The sequence below is a fragment of the Trichomycterus rosablanca genome, chromosome 11 (assembly GCF_030014385.1).
Source record: "Trichomycterus rosablanca isolate fTriRos1 chromosome 11, fTriRos1.hap1, whole genome shotgun sequence".
NCBI classification, from domain to species: domain Eukaryota; kingdom Metazoa; phylum Chordata; class Actinopteri; order Siluriformes; family Trichomycteridae; genus Trichomycterus; species Trichomycterus rosablanca.
This window is the reverse complement of record NC_085998.1, coordinates 10337258-10355152: the sequence shown is the minus strand read 5'-3', so window position 1 is coordinate 10355152 and position 17895 is coordinate 10337258. Positions and strand designations below refer to the sequence as shown.

At 38.5% G+C, this 17895-nt stretch overlaps 1 protein-coding gene across 2 annotated transcripts; it reads left to right on the top strand.

Moving 5' to 3' along the window:
* The first annotated feature begins 889 nt into the window (after positions 1 to 889).
* Positions 890 to 13262, top strand: LOC134323023 (uncharacterized). Of its 2 annotated transcripts, none has more exons than XR_010014000.1 (2): positions 890 to 966; positions 7924 to 7996. XR_010014000.1 is itself a non-coding variant. In XM_063004440.1 (2 exons), exons 1-2 carry the CDS (start codon positions 941 to 943, stop codon positions 11278 to 11280), a joined length of 1245 nt encoding a protein of 414 aa, XP_062860510.1. In that variant the 5' UTR covers positions 893 to 940; the 3' UTR covers positions 11281 to 13262. The 2 variants fall into 2 exon arrangements, 1 of the variants encoding a protein (XP_062860510.1); XM_063004440.1 differs by lacking the exon at positions 7924 to 7996 and adding an exon at positions 10062 to 13262 and having other exon boundaries at positions 893 to 966.
* The last annotated feature ends 4633 nt before the right edge of the window (positions 13263 to 17895 follow it).

Below are 17895 nucleotides of genomic sequence, written 5' to 3'. Positions count from 1 at the left end.
CACGATTTTTGTTAATTAAAAAAAAAAAATTTGATTACTTACTGTACCCATTCTGAAGGGCCTTTTATTTTGTGCTGTGGTTGTAGTAACTAGAACAGGTTACTAGTTAACTACTACAACCTTTGTCTTATCAGAATTAGATTTTCTAGATTTTTGTTAATTTTTTTAATTATTTGATTCATTACTGTACCCATGTCTTTGGACTTTTAATTTTTATTTTGGTTGTAGTAAGTAGTACAGGTGACTAGTTAACTACTACAGCCTTTGTCTTATCAGAATTAGATTCTCTAGATTTTTGTTAATTTTTCAAATAATTTGATTCGTTACTGTACCCATGCTGGTGGACTTTTAATTTGTATTGTGGTTGTAGTAAGTATTTAAGGTAACTAGTTAACTATTACAACCTTTGTCTTATCAAAATTTTTTAAAAACCTTTGTAATGCACCCAAACTGGGGGACTTTTAATTATTATTGTGGTTTTATTAACTAGTACAGGAGACTAGTTAAGTATTTCAACCTCAAAATTTGCGTTTCTCGCTGTTTACTGTAAGCATACTGTAGGATTTAATACAGGTGTATTAGACGGTACACGCCACTGGGTAATTACTACACCTCGGAACTTTATAGACGCTCCCTTAGCACTTCCTTAGCATTTCAGCGCGGATGCACCTCACATTTACCAAATAACGTTAAATAAAAATTATTAGAAAAACCTTTTTAAACAAAATTAATTGTAGTTTGTTCCTTGTTTACTGAGGTATCAGTTCGTGCAATTTAATTAATTTTTTGGATTTTTATTAGTCGAGAACGAGCCGAAAGAAAGTCGAATGTCAGGCGAATGTCCAATATAAAGGGGCGTAGAAAGAGGCGTCTTCAGATTATATCAGATGTGTCAACGTCCTGTGTGTGTGTGTTTCACTGCGTGTGTTTGTTACACAGTATGAAAACGGACGCTACACATTTCAGGTATTATATTTGTTTATTGCGCTTTATTTACAGTTTAATTTCTGATTTATTAAACGTTACGCTGGTGGAATTCACAGCCTACACTTACGTTTCTCCCCCGGTAGTTCATAAACACTTTTGGTTTTGGGTGTAACGGTTTCTTTTTGGTTCGTCACAGGAAACCAGTTTATTTTAGTTAAGGGAACTTCTGCTCCATGACCAATAACATGAAAATTTACCCGAAGCTCAAAAAATAAATAAAATACATGGTAAATAAGGTTAAAAGTAAATGTTTCTAAACGTTTTGAACTTTCATAGATTAGTAACATAATTCCCTGGTATTGCTGGTGGTTTTTCTGCGCCTCTAAAACACACAAAAACACCTAAATTTCTCTTAAAGGTCCAGATGTGCAAGTAAAGATAAAACCTAATAAAAACAAGCAGAACTTCTTACTGTTAATGTAATAAATCTTAAGTATCGAGGCTAACAGTGGCCTTGCAACATACTAATGCCTAAATACACGTTTTTACAATCTATACAGATCCATATTTTGTTGATATTTAAAAGTCTGATGTCAGATAGCATTAGCTGTAAGTTTAAAGTGAATTTATGTACTGTAAGTATATTAAAAGTTTATTTTTAAAAAAAGCACAGGTGGTTGAATATGTGTCCCTTCATATACTGTATACAGTGTTCACAGTAAAAAACAAAAAAAGCTTCTGTTTTTGTTTTTCTTGAATTTAATACAGTATTTGTAATTGTGAAAAGCAAACCCTAATTTTTTAAAACATTTACATAAAGACCGAAGAAGATGAAGAATTTCTGACTGTCAGACTTTCCTGTACAGTCACATGACCTTAAACGGTCACACACATATGCACATCTACACAGTCAAGTCAAATTTATTTATATAGCGCTTTTTTACTATTGTAAAAGACAAAAAAAACTCTATTGAGCAAGCCGAGTGCGACTGTGGCAAGGAAAAACTCCTGTAAAATTACAGGAAAAAACTTTGACTCAACAGGGACTCATCCCCTTTGGGTGGCCTGGAAGGTACTTTAAATAAATTAAGCTTAAATTAAATCTTAAATTAAACTTGCTGACTTGTACTTATTTACTAACAATCTTTTCCATAAAAAAAAAAACAGGTTCTAACAGGTTTCAGCAGATTTGTGTTCTTCGAATGTTGTTTACTAGAGAAATGAAATGTTTACAGGTATGAATGTGTGTGTTAGAGAGAGAGTGAGCTGTGTGAATAAGATTGTCTGTATTGTATTTTTGTGCACTGCAAGCATCTGTGTAACCAAAAACAAATTCCTTGTATGTGTGAGCATACTTGGCCAATAAAGCCCGATTCTGATTCTGATTCTGATTCTGATTTATAGAAGCACTTCTGTAAGTCGCTCTGGATAAGAGCATCTGCTAAATGCAGAAAATGTAAATGTAAATAAATAGGATTTACACAAATCATACGAACACAATATTGAGCTGAAAGTTGTAATTAGCAAAAAATAATTGGAGTTCTTCATTGTTCAGTCCAGCCTGATAAAATCCGTTGTAAGTTCTGGACATTTTTGGTGCAAACATGCCAGGTTTCCATCCCATCTATCCACCAGTCTTTATAGTATAGCTGGATGAATTTTTTTGTTCACTGTAAGTATTAAGATAATTCTAGTCCTTGTTGTTATTCTGAGTAAGGGGCCGAATAGCTTGCAAAAAAACCCTCCTGATTTTCCCTTTGTTGGCCTTCAGGGAGTAAAATCGCTTCCCAGACCGCAACAGAAAAAGTAGTCCATTGTTGGGATGGATATTGTCCTTGTTATTAAATTGTATAAAATGTGTGGTATTAAATTCCTGGCCATGGACCTACACCATTGCCTATACTTGAACCCCAGGTCATGAAGCAGTTGTTGTTTATTTAATGCTGTATTTTTACCAACTTATCGTGCATCAGATGTGCTTTCTCTTTAAGTACAGTAGACCCTTGACTTACGAATTTAACTGGTTCCGAAGGGCTGTTCTTAAGTCAAAATGTTTGTTAGTTAAACCTATTTTTCCCATAAGAATTCATGTAAATGGAATTAATCCGTGCCAGACCTCCCAAACCACTCCCTTACCTAACCTTTCTAATGTCTTAAATGGTCTTTTTTGTTATAAATACAAGTATATTTTCTCTTAGTCTTAAATTATAGAATAGACATTACTGTAATAAACAATAATAAACATCAATACACAGCAGTACTGTACTGTACATAAAACACACACCACATTTCAGTACAGTATGTGTGCTTTACTATACACCATAATACATTTCCTTCTTTTTTAATAAAATGTATTTACCAGAAACAACAATAACTCTCATATTTCTGCATTATCTCCTTCTTTATTTCAATAGTGTTGTATTTTGTAGGTGTAATTGCACGAAAGAATAACTTCCTGTTTCTCTCTCACTCACTGTCCCCTCTGTCTGATACACAGTGACAGCTACTGGCAGAATAATTATACAACACAACAAATAGTAATAGATTGTTTTATTTTCTCACCACTAAGTTTTCTCTGCACATTCCTTGAGGCCATTTTAATATAGAATTTTACAAAATATAAAGAAAACACCAAAAAACACCGTCCGCTGTCTGAATGTTCTCTCACGGTATATATATATATGGAGAGAGAGAGAGAGAGAGAGAGAGAGAGACACGCTCAGAGTCAACTTGTTCATGACGTCACGTTTTTTGTGAATTTCTGTTCGTAATCTGAAATTTGTTTGGAGGTTAGGTTGAAAAAGATTGTTCGTAACGCAAAATGTTTGTTTGGTAAACCGTTTGTAACTCAAGGGTCTACTGCATTCAGTTTACTGTGAAACCTGTGAGTGCTATTTCCCCTGGCTAAATAGTATATACATGGTGTAGAGAAGCAACTGTTGTACCATTTGAAGTGCACATTTGCAGTGAAACTGGGATATATAAGACCAAGATATTTCATGAGCTGTTTCAAATTTAGTTTTTCATTTAGTATGGAATACGCATTAGACCGACTAATCTATGTATAATGAAATTTGTTGGCAGTTATTTTGATACTTGACTTTAGTTACTTTTTGTGAACTAGTACAGACGATTCAGTAAGAATTTCCTAACTTTACTTTGTTGTGATTTGATTTTAGATAAATGTAATTCTCATTTTTGCACACTTAATCACCCATCATAACAAAGTGAAAATAAAAAAAAAAATTTGGAATGTTTTCAAAAACTAAAATCTCTTATTCACAAAAGTATTGAAAACTTTCTAGAAGCCACTTTGGGAACAACTGCACCTGCAAGCCTTCTTGGATATGTCTCTACAAGCTTTGCACACCTGGCTTTAGGCAATTTATTTCATTCTTCCTGAGCAGTCCCTTTTAAGCTCGCTAAAATTGGCTGGCTGGTGTTTGTAAACAGTCATCTTCAGGTTTTTTCTGAAGATATTTGGTGTTTAAGTGTGGGTTTTGTCTGGGGAACTTAGTGACATTTAGAGACTTAATAATACTAAATAATAATGACTATTATTAGAAATGCACAGACAAAACCATACCATACTTGGTCAACAAGCTTAATTGGGGTGCCCAGGTGGCACAGCGGGATATTCAGCTAGCACACCAGGGCCGAGATTCTGAACTTCTCTGTGTTGCCACCAGTCGGCTGGGCGCCATCTAGCGGGCATAATTGGCAGTACCTGCCACGTCTCTGCTAGGGCAGAATAACCAGACTATGTGGGCGGGGTCTTCAAACGCTGTTTAAGGACCCTATTTGGCAGATAGAGAGGCATCTGTGCAGAGTGCAATCAGGCTGCAATCAGGGATCCCCCAGCAGCAGAAGACAAATTGAAAATGCATAAATTAAATAGGAAAAAAAACAAGCTCAATTGGCCTGATGGTGGTGCTAAAGTGTATCATCAAACTTTGAGGTCTGGATCTCCTACCCTGTATGACATAGAGACAAAATTCTTTCTTCCACTAATTACTTGTCTCGCACCCTGCAAAAAAGCCTTAGGAAACACAAAGCTCCGCCCACTTAGAATTCGAGCAAATTTGGATTATATGCAAAATCACACATTGTTTTAAGCGTAAACTAGTTTCTGGACTATAACCAAACATACACAAATGTGGGATCAAGGAAACCGTGAGAACTTGAACTTTTAAAATTATTATTAATTTTTAAGAAAATGAATGAGTAATAATGTTGCAATTCTATAGTGTTGTTGCCAGATGTCAATCACAAACATGGGTGGAGCAAGTCAATCTTAAAGCACACGTACTGCTCTAAATCAGAAAGCATTTTACAAATTGTCACCAAACTTCAAATCACATAGCATAAGGGGTTCGTAAGCTATGACAAAAAATATGTAACTGCAGTAGTAGGTGGCGCTATAACATGCAAATGTTACACAAAGATTGTCCGATTGACATTAAAATTGGGCATAGTGCTTCTGTGTCCTGTCCTACTTGGGGAATGGTCCCATACCTTTGGTCCACATGCACCTGGGTTCGATCCCCAGGCGGGACGGTCCGTGTCCTTTCTGTGCGGAGTTTGCATGTTCTCCCCGTGTCTGTGGGGTTTCCTCCGAGAGCTCTGATTTCCTCCCACAGTCCAAAAACATTCAGTCAAGATAGTTGGAGACACTGAATTGCCCCATTAATGAATAGGTGTGTTTGTATGTGTCTGCCCTGCGATGGACTGGTGCCCCGTCCAGAGTGTTACTTTGTGCCTTGCACCCACTGAAAAGCTGGGATAGGCTCCAGTACCCCCCCACCCCCCCCACCACCATAATTGGTTAAGCGGTTAAGACAGTGAGTGAGTGAGGATGACCACAGTTCAGAGTGCCAAAATGGGTCTGAATACTTTTGTGAATAAAGAATTTCAGTTTATGGGTGATTAACTGTAGATTGACATCACATATACAGTACTGACTGCATCTTTTAACCTGCACGAGGCGGGTTCATACGTGAACCGATCGCCATCAATCAGCATTAAGCACCAAATCATTTGTAAATTAATTTACTACCAGACAAGTTGATGGTCTTTTAAATAATCACATCAGTTACATGACAAATTTTAGTGCAATTTAAAATTTCTACAAAGCTTCTGATAAAAACATGGTCCTGTCTGATACATAAGTGGTTTTGATTAATCAAAAGTTGTTCATTGACTGATCATCATATAGAAGACGTGCTGTGTCCAAGCTACTATTTCTACATACAGTGTATCACAAAAGTGAGTACACCCCTCACATTTCTGCAGATATTTAAGTATATCTTTTCATGGGACAACACTGACAAAATGACACTTTGACACAATGAAAAGTAGTCTGTGTGCAGCTTATATAACAGTGTAAATTTATTCTTCCCTCAAAATAGCTTCATATACAGCCATTAATGTCTAAACCACCGCCAACAAAAGTGAGTACACCCCTTAGTGAAAGTTCCTGAAGTGTCAATATTTTGTGTGGCCACCATTATTTCCCAGAACTGCCTTAACTCTCCTGGGCATGGAGTTTACCAAATCTTCATAGGTTGCCACTGGAATGCTTTTCCACTCCTCCATGACGACATCACGGAGCTGGCGGAGATTCGAGACTTTGCGCTCCTCCACCTCCTCATCCGCCCCAAAGATGTTCTATTGGGTTTAGGTCTGGAGACATGCTTGGCCAGTCCATCACCTTTACCCTCAGCCTCTTCAATAAAGCAGTGGTCGTCTTAGAGATGTGTTTGGGGTCATTATCATGCTGGAACACTGCCCTGCGACCCAGTTTCCGGAGGGAGGGGATCATGCTCTGCTTCAGTATTTCACAGTACATATTGGAGTTCATGTGTCCCTCAATGAAATGTAACTCCCCAACACCTGCTGCACTCATGCAGCCCCAGACCATGGCATTCCCACCACCATGCTTGACTGTAGGCATGACACACTTATCTTTGTACTCCTCACCTGATTGCCGCCACACATGCTTGAGACCATCTGAACCAAACAAATTAATCTTGGTCTCATCAGACCATAGGACATGGTTCCAGTAATCCATGTCCTTTGTTGACATGTCTTCAGCAAACTGTTTGCGGGCTTTCTTGTGTAGAGACTTCAGAAGAGGCTTCCTTCTGGGGTGACAGCCATGCAGACCAATTTGATGTAGTGTGCGGCGTATGGTCTGAGCACTGACAGGCTGACCCCCCACCTTTTCAATCTCTGCAGCAATGCTGACAGCACTCCTGAGTCTATCTTTCAAAGACAGCAGTTGGATGTGACGCTGAGCACGTGCACTCAGCTTCTTTGGACGACCAACGCGAGGTCTGTTCTGAGTGGACCCTGCTCTTTTAAAACGCTGGATGATCTTGGCCACTGTGCTGCAGCTCAGTTTCAGGGTGTTGGCAATCTTCTTGTAGCCTTGGCCATCTTCATGTAGCGCAACGATTCGTCTTTTAAGATCCTCAGAGAGTTCTTTGCCATGAGGTGCCATGTTGGAACTTTCAGTGACCAGTATGAGAGAGTGTGAGAGCTGTACTACTAAATTGAACACACCTGCTGCCTATGCACACCTGAGACCTAGTAACACTAACGAGTCACATGACATTTTGGAGGGAAAATGACAAGCAGTGCTCAATTTGGACATTTAGGGGTGTAGTCTCTTAGGGGTGTACTCACTTTTGTTGCCGGTGGTTTAGACATTAATGGCTGTATATTGAGTTGTTTTGAGGGAAGAATAAATTTACACTGTTATATAAGCTGCACACAGACTACTTTTCATTGTGTCAAAGTGTCATTTTGTCAGTGTTGTCCCATGAAAAGATATACTTAAATATCTGCAGAAATGTGAGGGGTGTACTCACTTTTGTGATACACTGTAGCATTGTGGATAGTTTATAACCTAGGTTTGATAAACCTTTTTATTATATAAGTATGAACTAGCAAGTTTTAAGCCAATAATTCTAATGTTTTAAACTTTTTCTACAGGTAGACATACATGCTAAACAGGCAAAAATATGCAGCCACTGTTGGGTCCTTGAGCAAGGCCCTTAACCCTGTCTGCTCCAGTACGATGGCTGACCCTGCGCTCTGACCCCAGCTTCCAAACAAGCTGGGATATGCAAAGAAAGAATTTCATTGTACTGTACATCTGTATATGTATATATGACAAATAAAGTATATCATATCATATTGACTTCAGCTATTTTAGCCACACCTATTTCTAAGAGGTGTGCATAATCAATTATACAAATATAAATTTGACCCTTTTGATGTAGTAAAACCTCAGTGGTCTGCACAGAGCCCTGACCTCAACCTTACTGAATAGGATAAATAATTGAACTGTATTATACACTGATCAGCCATAACATTAAAACCATCTCCTTTTTGTACACACACTGTCCATTTTATCAGCTCCACTTACCATATAGGAGCATTCATGCTGTTCTTCAATGATCAGGACTCTCCCAGGACCACTACAGAGCAGATATTATTTGGGTGGTGGATCATTCTCAGCGCTGCAGTGACACTGACAGGGTAGTGGTGTGTTAGTGTGTCTTGTGCTGGTATGAGTGGATAAAACACATTAATTCTGATAGAGTTTTAAACACCTCATTGTCCCTGCTGGACTAAGAATAGTTCACCAACCAAAATATATCCAGCCAACAGCGCCCCGTGGGCAGCTTCCTGTGACCACTGATGAAGGTCTAGAAGATGACCAACTCAAACAGCAGCAATAGATGAATGATCGTGTCTGACTTGACATCTACAAGGTGAACCAACCAGGTAGGAGTGTCTAATAGAGTGGACAGTGAGTGGGCACGGTATTTAAAAACTCCAGCAGCACTGCTCTGTCTGATCCACTTATACCAGCACAACACACACCCCCAGGCGGGACGGTCCGGGTCCTTTCTGTGCGGAGTTTGCATGTTCTCCCCGTGTCTATCACACCACCACCATGTCAGTGTCACTGCAGTGCTGAGAGTGATCCACCACCTAAATAATACCTGCTCTGTAGTGGTCCTGTGTGGGTCCTGACCGTTGAAGAACAGAAGAAAGCAGGGTAAAAAAGTATGTAGAGAAATAGATGGACTACAGTTAGTAATTGTAGAACTACAAAGTGCTCCTATATGGTAAGTGGAGCTGATAAAATGGACCGTGAGTGTAGAAACAAGGAGGTGGTTTTAATGTTATGGCTGATCAGTGCATTACTGATAGATGCTGTTTTGAGTAAATAGTTACAGATCCCAAAGACACATTCCAAAATCCAAAGAGGGGAAACTTTATGAAAAGACCCACTGTTTTGGAATGGGATGTTAGTTTTAGTTTGCATAAAAGGGGAACTCCTCTAACAAGACGCTCAAGGGCTGCATTTTAATTGTTTGTTTGTTTGTTTGTTTATTAGGATTTTAATGTCATGTTTTACACTTTGGTTACATTCATGACAGGAACGGTAGTTATTCATTACACAAGGTTTTATCAGTTCACAAGGTTATATCAAGCACAGTCTTGGACAATTGAGTATCTTCAATTCATCTCACTTGCATGTCTTTGGACTGTGGGAGGAAACCGGAGCACCCGGAGTAAACCCACGCAGACACGGGGAGAACATGCAAACTCCACACAGAAAGGACCCGGACCGCCCCACCTGGGGTTCGAACCCAGGACCTTCTTGCTGTGAGGCGACAGTGCTACCCACTTAGCCCCCGTGCCGCCCCCTGCATTTTAATGAACAGCACCCTTTATGAGTTAAGGCTAATTAATTAAGGGTTTATTGACCGTCTACAATGTATTCTTTAGTGAGATTATTTTGACAGATTTGAGCATAAACACCACCCAAACACTGTGAACAAGCAAGAAGGCCTTTGATTAGGTACATTGTAGCTACTCCTGACTATTGAAGGCACTCATGCATACAAGTAGTTTCTTGCACTTGAAGGTTCCTCCATTATTACTATTACCTAAACCAAATGCATAATATATTATTTATTTCATAAAAAAATATTCTGGCACAGACTGGAACAAACTAGTTGTTTTTCAGCAAATAGCACCAACTACCATTACATATTTGCACAATCATGTTAAAACTGCTCTCTGATGATCTTTTTGTCTTTTATACTTCACAGGGCAAAAGCCTCAAGAATCATGTCAATCAAGAAACAAACAAAAACTATCTGCATCATCATCGTAATTTTTGTGTTTATCTTCTGGTATTACTACTACATTACAGGACGTAACACGGACGTAAAACCAGAGTTGCCGACTGCATGTGACATACGAGTGGAAAATAATCCCATAATTAAAGTCGACAATCTCAAAACATACCTCGTCGGCTCCTACATAGAGCACCGCCTAAAAGTGAAAACTTTAAAGACAATTGCTATAGTGCTTCGTAGTGAAAAGGCAGAGTATCAGTGTTTCCTCTGCTGCAACGGCACCAACATCTCTGTACCTGCCACGTACAGCATTCACTCTGACCACTTTGATTATGATTATGGAACGGCTGATATCACCTGTCAGGTGCCTGAAACGTGCACAACACCAATGCACGTAGCTATCACTTCTCCATCACCTCCAGGTGAAGCCTCACAGAATGTCCACGTCCTTCAACCGGTCAGAAATCAACAGACTCGTGATGTCTTTCCTTATGAGTTCACAGCTTGTATTTCTACCATGTTTTATTACACCAACGTTTTGGGACTGGTGCAGGCCATGGAAATGTTCAAGATACTCGGCGTCCAGTGGGTGGCCATTTACAAGACAAGCTGTGATCCTGCTGTGCAGAAAGTGTTAGACTATTATGTCAAGCAGAACTTTGTGGAGATCATCCCCTGGACCATATCATCTTACATCAAAGTGTCCAGAGGCTGGAACATTTCGGAGTCACCAGGCGAGCTGCATTACTTTGGGCAAATTGCGGCACTGAATGACTGTGTTTATCGCTACATGTACCAGAGTCGCTATGTAGCCCTGCAGGACTTGGATGAATTTATTCTTCCTTTAAAGCTAAAGAACTGGACAGAACTCTTTCCTGAACTGGAAAGGAAATACGGTCAAAACAAGGGATTCCAGTTTGAGAATAATTATTTCCCACTTTCCATAAATGACACAAACCCAGATTATTCATTAGATTTATGGAAGAAGGTCGTGGGGATAAACATTTTAGATCACATCTACAGATTAAGCAATCAAGATCTCAAGTATGAACAATATAAAGTCATTACAAATCCTCGCTTAGTGTTTTCACCATCAGTGCATGGTATCCAGAAGTCAGTGAACGGTCTTGCATGGGTAGACCGTAACATTGCCAGAATGTATCACTTTCGAAATCGTTCAAGTAAATAATTATCAACACATTCTCACATAAAAGATGAACATATAAGGGACTATGCAGACAGGCTGATCCCTGCTGTTTCTCAACTGCTTCAGCAAGCACTGGGCATTAACTAAAATCTTAACAAGCAAACAGTGTCTTCAACATGCATTTTAAGTAATGCTTCTCAGCCTGTCTTATTTTTAAATCATACATCTAGTTTGCTCCATTGGGAAACAGGGTGCCAGTTCAAAGCCCGGCTTCAGCATTTAACGACATAGCCAAGTATGTTTGTAAAGACGCCCAGCAGGCCAATAGCACTGCAGAGATTTGAACCCATAACAGACCACTGTGCCGCCTGAGAAAAAAAAATCTATTAATTATTTGTACAAAGGAAAACAACCATGTCCAGCCTGAGTGATATTGCCCCTATTCCAAAGAAATGATTAAACATCCAGTTATGCTTAAAACAGCCTTTACTCCTCTGAGAAGACTTTCCACAAAATTTTACTGTGTCTTTGGACTGTGGGAGGAAACCAAAGCACCCGGAGGAAATCCACACAAACATGGGGAGGACATACAATTTCACACAGAAAAGAACCAGACCACTAGACCAGAAAATCAAACCCAGGACCTTTTTACTGTTTGACAGTGCCGCCCATGCCAATGATTTTTGGGAACAATTTTGTAAAGACATGTTCAAAACCGGGATTAGGTATTTTTATACTAGTACAATTCAAGAGACTTATTTAATTAATTTCAAGACACGCTAACGTTTTTTGTTTGCCATATGATAACACAAAAGCACTTTTTACAAACATTTTCTTTTAATTTGTCACTGGCTATGTAAGCTTTTCTTTCTATTTAAAAAAAAACCCCCAGAACTCATCACTGCCTCTGCAGTTTGGTCTTTCCTGTCGTTCCTGGGGGGTATTCCAGAAAGCGGGTTAAGTGATTAAACCCGGTAAGTTAACTCAGAATTAAGGAAAACTCGGGGTTTTCCGTTCCGGAAACCGAGATTAAAGAGAGCCCGTGTCAGTTACTATAGCAACTTACGCTCTGAAGCTAACCTGCTCGCTGGCAGGTTAACTTAAACCTAACCCGCGGTTACTCACACTTCTCTCATGTAAACCTGGCGTGTTCTTTACTCCAGGATCCAGTGGATCCCGACACGCTAATTATTCGAAGAGATCTTAATCAGTAACGAGTCATTAAACTCAGATTAGTCATTTCCGGATGGATTTATTCGCAAACCTTTCCGTTTTTATCAGTCAGTCAATTCGGGGAGAGTGGAGACGGTTGCCACAAGGGGCAGCTGCAACATTATTAATCACAATAATCACAATATTAATAAAAAGGCTTGTTACAGCATTAATTATAACATTATGGATGGAATGTTATGGATTAATATACGTAGAATACCTTTAACACACACAGTTTAGTAAGCTAAAATAATTTGTGGTTTAAATTGATTGTAGTAATTAACCTCAAACATGGTTGTCACTTACATTATATATATAATTACTTATATACTGTATATAATTTTACTGCTAGCTATAATGATTGAAAACCCTATCTGTACAAAAAAAGTCTTTGCAAAATTATGTTAAAGAATGATTTTACTACATATCAATGAATGTTGCAACTGCCCTGTTATGGGTCTATTCAAGTATTATTTTTTACACATATTATCATATGCAAGATATGTTACAGCCGTGTGTGGGTGGGTAGCTGACATATGTGGATTTTATTTTATTACAATGTTGTCTTTTATTATTTGAACAGCAGACAGAATATCCCTCCACATACATGCAGCGACCATTATCTTTAAAAATGAACAAATGTCAAATAAAACAGTGTAACATTTAATACATGTTCTGCAACCTATTGTTTTCCATCTTATGGAGATGCTTTCAGTAAGATCTTATGTGATGCTACCCACATTACAAATATTGAAGCCAAATGGTCAGGCTCTGTGCATGATCACTGAAAATAAAACAATGCAACAAGTTAATTTCCTTGTCCTTATTCTTTAGTGAGAACATTTATATTTATACACCCTTAGCACTGACACCCATCTTAAATTCAAGCAACTGAATTTCTAGCCTTGTCTGTTTTATATGCTCCACCTGAGGATCACACTTTGCAGTTTGTTTCTCCAGATGGACCTTATATAGTCCATCTTATTTACACCCAACTTGAAAGAAAGAGACAAAAATAGCATGTTATGATCAAACATAGCTTAATGTGTTCTAAATATTTCAGATATTTGGTAAGACATTTTTACTGTTCTAAGCTGGGCTTTGGAGGTGGATGGTCCCTCATTTGATTCGGAACTGCTCATCACATTCTGTTAGAGGACAGTCACACACACACATTATCATGGTAGATCAAATGAAATGCCATGCTCTATGTTCAACATATCCTGTACCTCTGTAGGCCTCCCAGTATCATCCCACTCTGAGGCAGCGGAGATGGTTTCTTTATCGTCCTTCAACAGTGTTTTTTTTTTTGCATTAAAGAACATTATTTATATTTATTAGGATCTATAGGGACATTTAGGTCACTAACAATTGCAGAAGGCTCAAAACCACACCACCAATCACTGGAGAGATGGCAATAAAAAGTTAATAAAATAAAAAGACTGTACCAATGCAGTTCTTAATATTCCACAGTTTATGCACTACAGACTAATGATTTACATGTAATGAACATGCCTTGAACATAGACAGTTTTTGTGTTTCATTTTTATCTGCTGCCATGTGCATCTGATTCCACTTGGATTACACCTAGATTGAGTAAATGAAAGAAAAAACGTGTAAAATTTAGACAAATATTACAACTGACATATTAAACAATTTTGCCCTATCCTTCTGCTAAATGTTGAATAATGGTTAAGTTTTTTTATTAATTTAAACTCACGCATTAACTCTGTAAGCATTCTTTACCATTTGCGACGTCTTTTTTACGGACGATGCTGTATTACTATTACGTCTAAAACATTTTTATGATCTGCACATGCAAACATTAAAATGAACAGTTCTATTGGTGTAAAATATGACGGACTACTTTTTGTTTCATTCACATCCACTTTGAATCCATTTATCGCCACTCCATTGAGAATGCCTGTTTATAGTTAACCGTGAACACGCTTCTGCCGGGTTTAATATACTCAGAGTTGAGTAATCTAACCCTGAACCGCTTTTCTGGAACTGAAAACTCCGGCTATGACACGGCGAGATAAGTCAACTCGGAGTTCAGGTTTAAGTTTGAAGTTTGTTAAACCCGCTTTCTGGAATACCCCCCTGTACCGTCTTTGTCCCAAATATTATGGCAGGAACTGTATAAAATAGAGTTACAAGCAGTGGTGTATAGTAACGAAGTAATAATACTTCGTTACAGTACTTAAGTAGTTTTTTTAAGTATTTGTACTTTACTGGAGTATAAAAATTTTCGGCAACTTTCACTTTTACTCCACTACATTTTCTAAAGAAATTGTGTACCTTTACTCCGGTACATTCGCTGTATGTAAATTCGTTACTCGTTACTACAGAATGAAGTTAAATGATGTGAGATGTGTGACGGACTGCACGCTGGTTTGGTGAATCTGCGCCTGTGGTTAAACACATTTATGTGCATGTGCAAACATTCTCTAAAACAGGGGTCACCAACCTTTTCGAGACCGAGAGCTACTTCAAGGCTACTGAATAATGCGAAGGGCTACTTGGTGATACAAACTTCCTGAATAACATAAAGTTGCACGGTTCACCTTTAATGTTATTTATTATTATTATTATTTTTATTATTATTATCAATATTCATATATATGAAGAGACTGTCTGATATGTTAATGTTAATAATTCCTCAGGATAATTATTAACAACGATTTACCATGGTAGGAAACATATATTTCAACATGTAACATTATTTATCTCTATTAATCTAAATCTGTCAGAGCTATCACATTTTTTATATTTTTTTATAACTGTCTTGACAGTTTTGTATGAATGAGCACATATGTAGCATTTTGATCAAGATCACACAATTTTTTTTTTTTTACAAATGATCATCACACATTATGGATTTACTGATCTTTATTATATTTTAATATAAAATAAATATAAAAGGATTTTAAAAAAAACAATGTTTGTAGGAAGTAAGGGACGTTAATTTTGTATATAAAAATAGTTTGACATTCATGAAATTATACAAGATTTTAATAGATTTATTTATTTGCACAATAAACTTATTATAAAATAAATATAAAAATAATTTAAAAACAAGGTTTGTAGTAGGTGAGGAAGATTGATTGTATATAAAAATGCTAAAAAAAAAATTATTGAGATCTTTATAGATTTATTCATCTCCATTATAAATCTTTGACAAATTTTTTCATACTTTATTGATACTTTAAAATGAATGGAAAATAAATACAAACGTTATTTTTGAAAAAATATGGTTTGTAGTATTTAATGTGTTTGTATAAAAATAGTTTGACATTAATCCATCAAATCATTACAAGACTTTAATGGATTTATTTATCTGTAATAAGTGCAGAGTAAACGTCTCCTGGGAGCACAGTCACCAAGAAAACCATTAGTAACACACTTCGCCGTAATGGATTGAGATCCTGCAGTGCCCGCAAAGTCCCTCTGCTCAAGAAGGCTCATGTACAGGCCCGTCTGAAGTTTGTCAATGAACACCTGAATGATTCAGAGAAAGCTTGGGAGAATGTGATATGGTCAGATGAGACCAAAATTGAGCTCTATGGCATCAACTCCACTTGCCGTGTTTGGAGGCAGAGAAATGCCCAGTGGGGATGGTGTTCTTGGGGTCATATCCAGCATTTCTCTGCTCCCAGGTCCCTTGAGATCATTGACAAGCTCCTCCTGTGTAATTCTGGGCTGACCTCACCTTTCTCAGAATCATTCTTACCCCACCAGGTGAGATCTTGCATGGAGCTCCAGAGCGAGGGCGATTGACTTGTATTTCTTCCCTTTTCGAATTATCGTGCCAACAGTGGTCTCTTTCTCACCAAGCTTCTTGCTGATGGTCTTGTAGCCCATTCCAGCCTGTCTACAATCTTGTGCAGGTCTACAATCTTGTCCCTGACGTCCTTTGATAGCTCTTTGGTCTTGCCCATGGTGGTCAAGAGATTTGAACGGAAGAAACTGATTCTGTGACAGGAGTCTTTTATACAGGGACAGGACTAATTTGTGTGCCTCATGGGCACATAACCGGTCTGTGGGGGTCAGAATTCTTGCTGGTTGGTAGGGGATCAAATACTTATTTCCCTTAATTAAATACAAATTAATTTATAACTTTTATTTAATGTTTTTTTTCTGGATTTTTTGTTGATATTCTGTCTCTCTCTGTTAAAATAAACCTTCCATAAAAATTATAGACTGTTCAAGTCAGTAGGGGATCAAATACTTATTTCCCCCACTGTGTATATATATATACAGTGTATCACAAAAGTGAGTACACCCCTCACATTTCTGCAAATATTTTATTATATCTTTTCATGGGACAACACTATAGAAATAAAACTTGGATATAACTTAGAGTAGTCAGTGTACAACTTGTATAGCAGTGTAGATTTACTGTCTTCTGAAAATAACTCAACACACAGCCATTAATGTCTAAATGGCTGGCAACATAAGTGAGTACACCCCACAGTGAACATGTCCAAATTGTGCCCAAAGTGTCAATATTTTGTGTGACCACCATTATTATCCAGCACTGCCTTAACCCTCCTGGGCATGGAGTTCACCAGAGCTGCACAGGTTGCTACTGGAATCCTCTTCCACTCCTCCATGATGACATCACGGAGCTGGTGGATGTTAGACACCTTGAACTCCTCCACCTTCCACTTGAGGATGCGCCACAGGTGCTCAATTGGGTTTAGTCCATCACCTTTACCTTCAGCTTCCTCAGCAAGGCAGTTGTCATCTTGGAGGTTGTGTTTGGGGTCGTTATCCTGTTGGAAAACTGTCATGAGGCCCAGTTTTCGAAGGGAGGGGATCATGCTCTGTTTCAGAATGTCACAGTACATGTTGGAATTCATGTTTCCCTCAATGAACTGCAGCTCCCCAGTGCCAGCAACACTCATGCAGCCCAAGACCATGATGCTACCACCACCATGCTTGACTGTAGGCAAGATACAGTTGTCTTGGTACTTCTCACCAGGGCGCCGCCACACATGCTGGACACCATCTGAGCCAAACAAGTTTATCTTGGTCTCGTCAGACCACAGGGCATTCCAGTAATCCATGTTCTTGGACTGCTTGTTTTCAGCAAACTGTTTGCGGGCTTTCTTGTGCGTCAGCTTCCTTCTGGGATGACGACCATGCAGACCGAGTTGATGCAGTGTGCGGCGTATGGTCTGAGCACTGACAGGCTGACCTCCCACGTCTTCAACCTCTGCAGCAATGCTGGCAGCACTCATGTGTCTATTTTTTAAAGCCAACCTCTGGATATGACGCCGAACACGTGGACTCAACTTCTTTGGTCGACCCTGGCGAAGCCTGTTCCGAGTGGAACCTGTCCTGGAAAACCGCTGTATGACCTTGGCCACCATGCTGTAGCTCAGTTTTAGGGTGTTAGCAATCTTCTTATAGCCCAGGCCATCTTTGTGGAGAGCAACA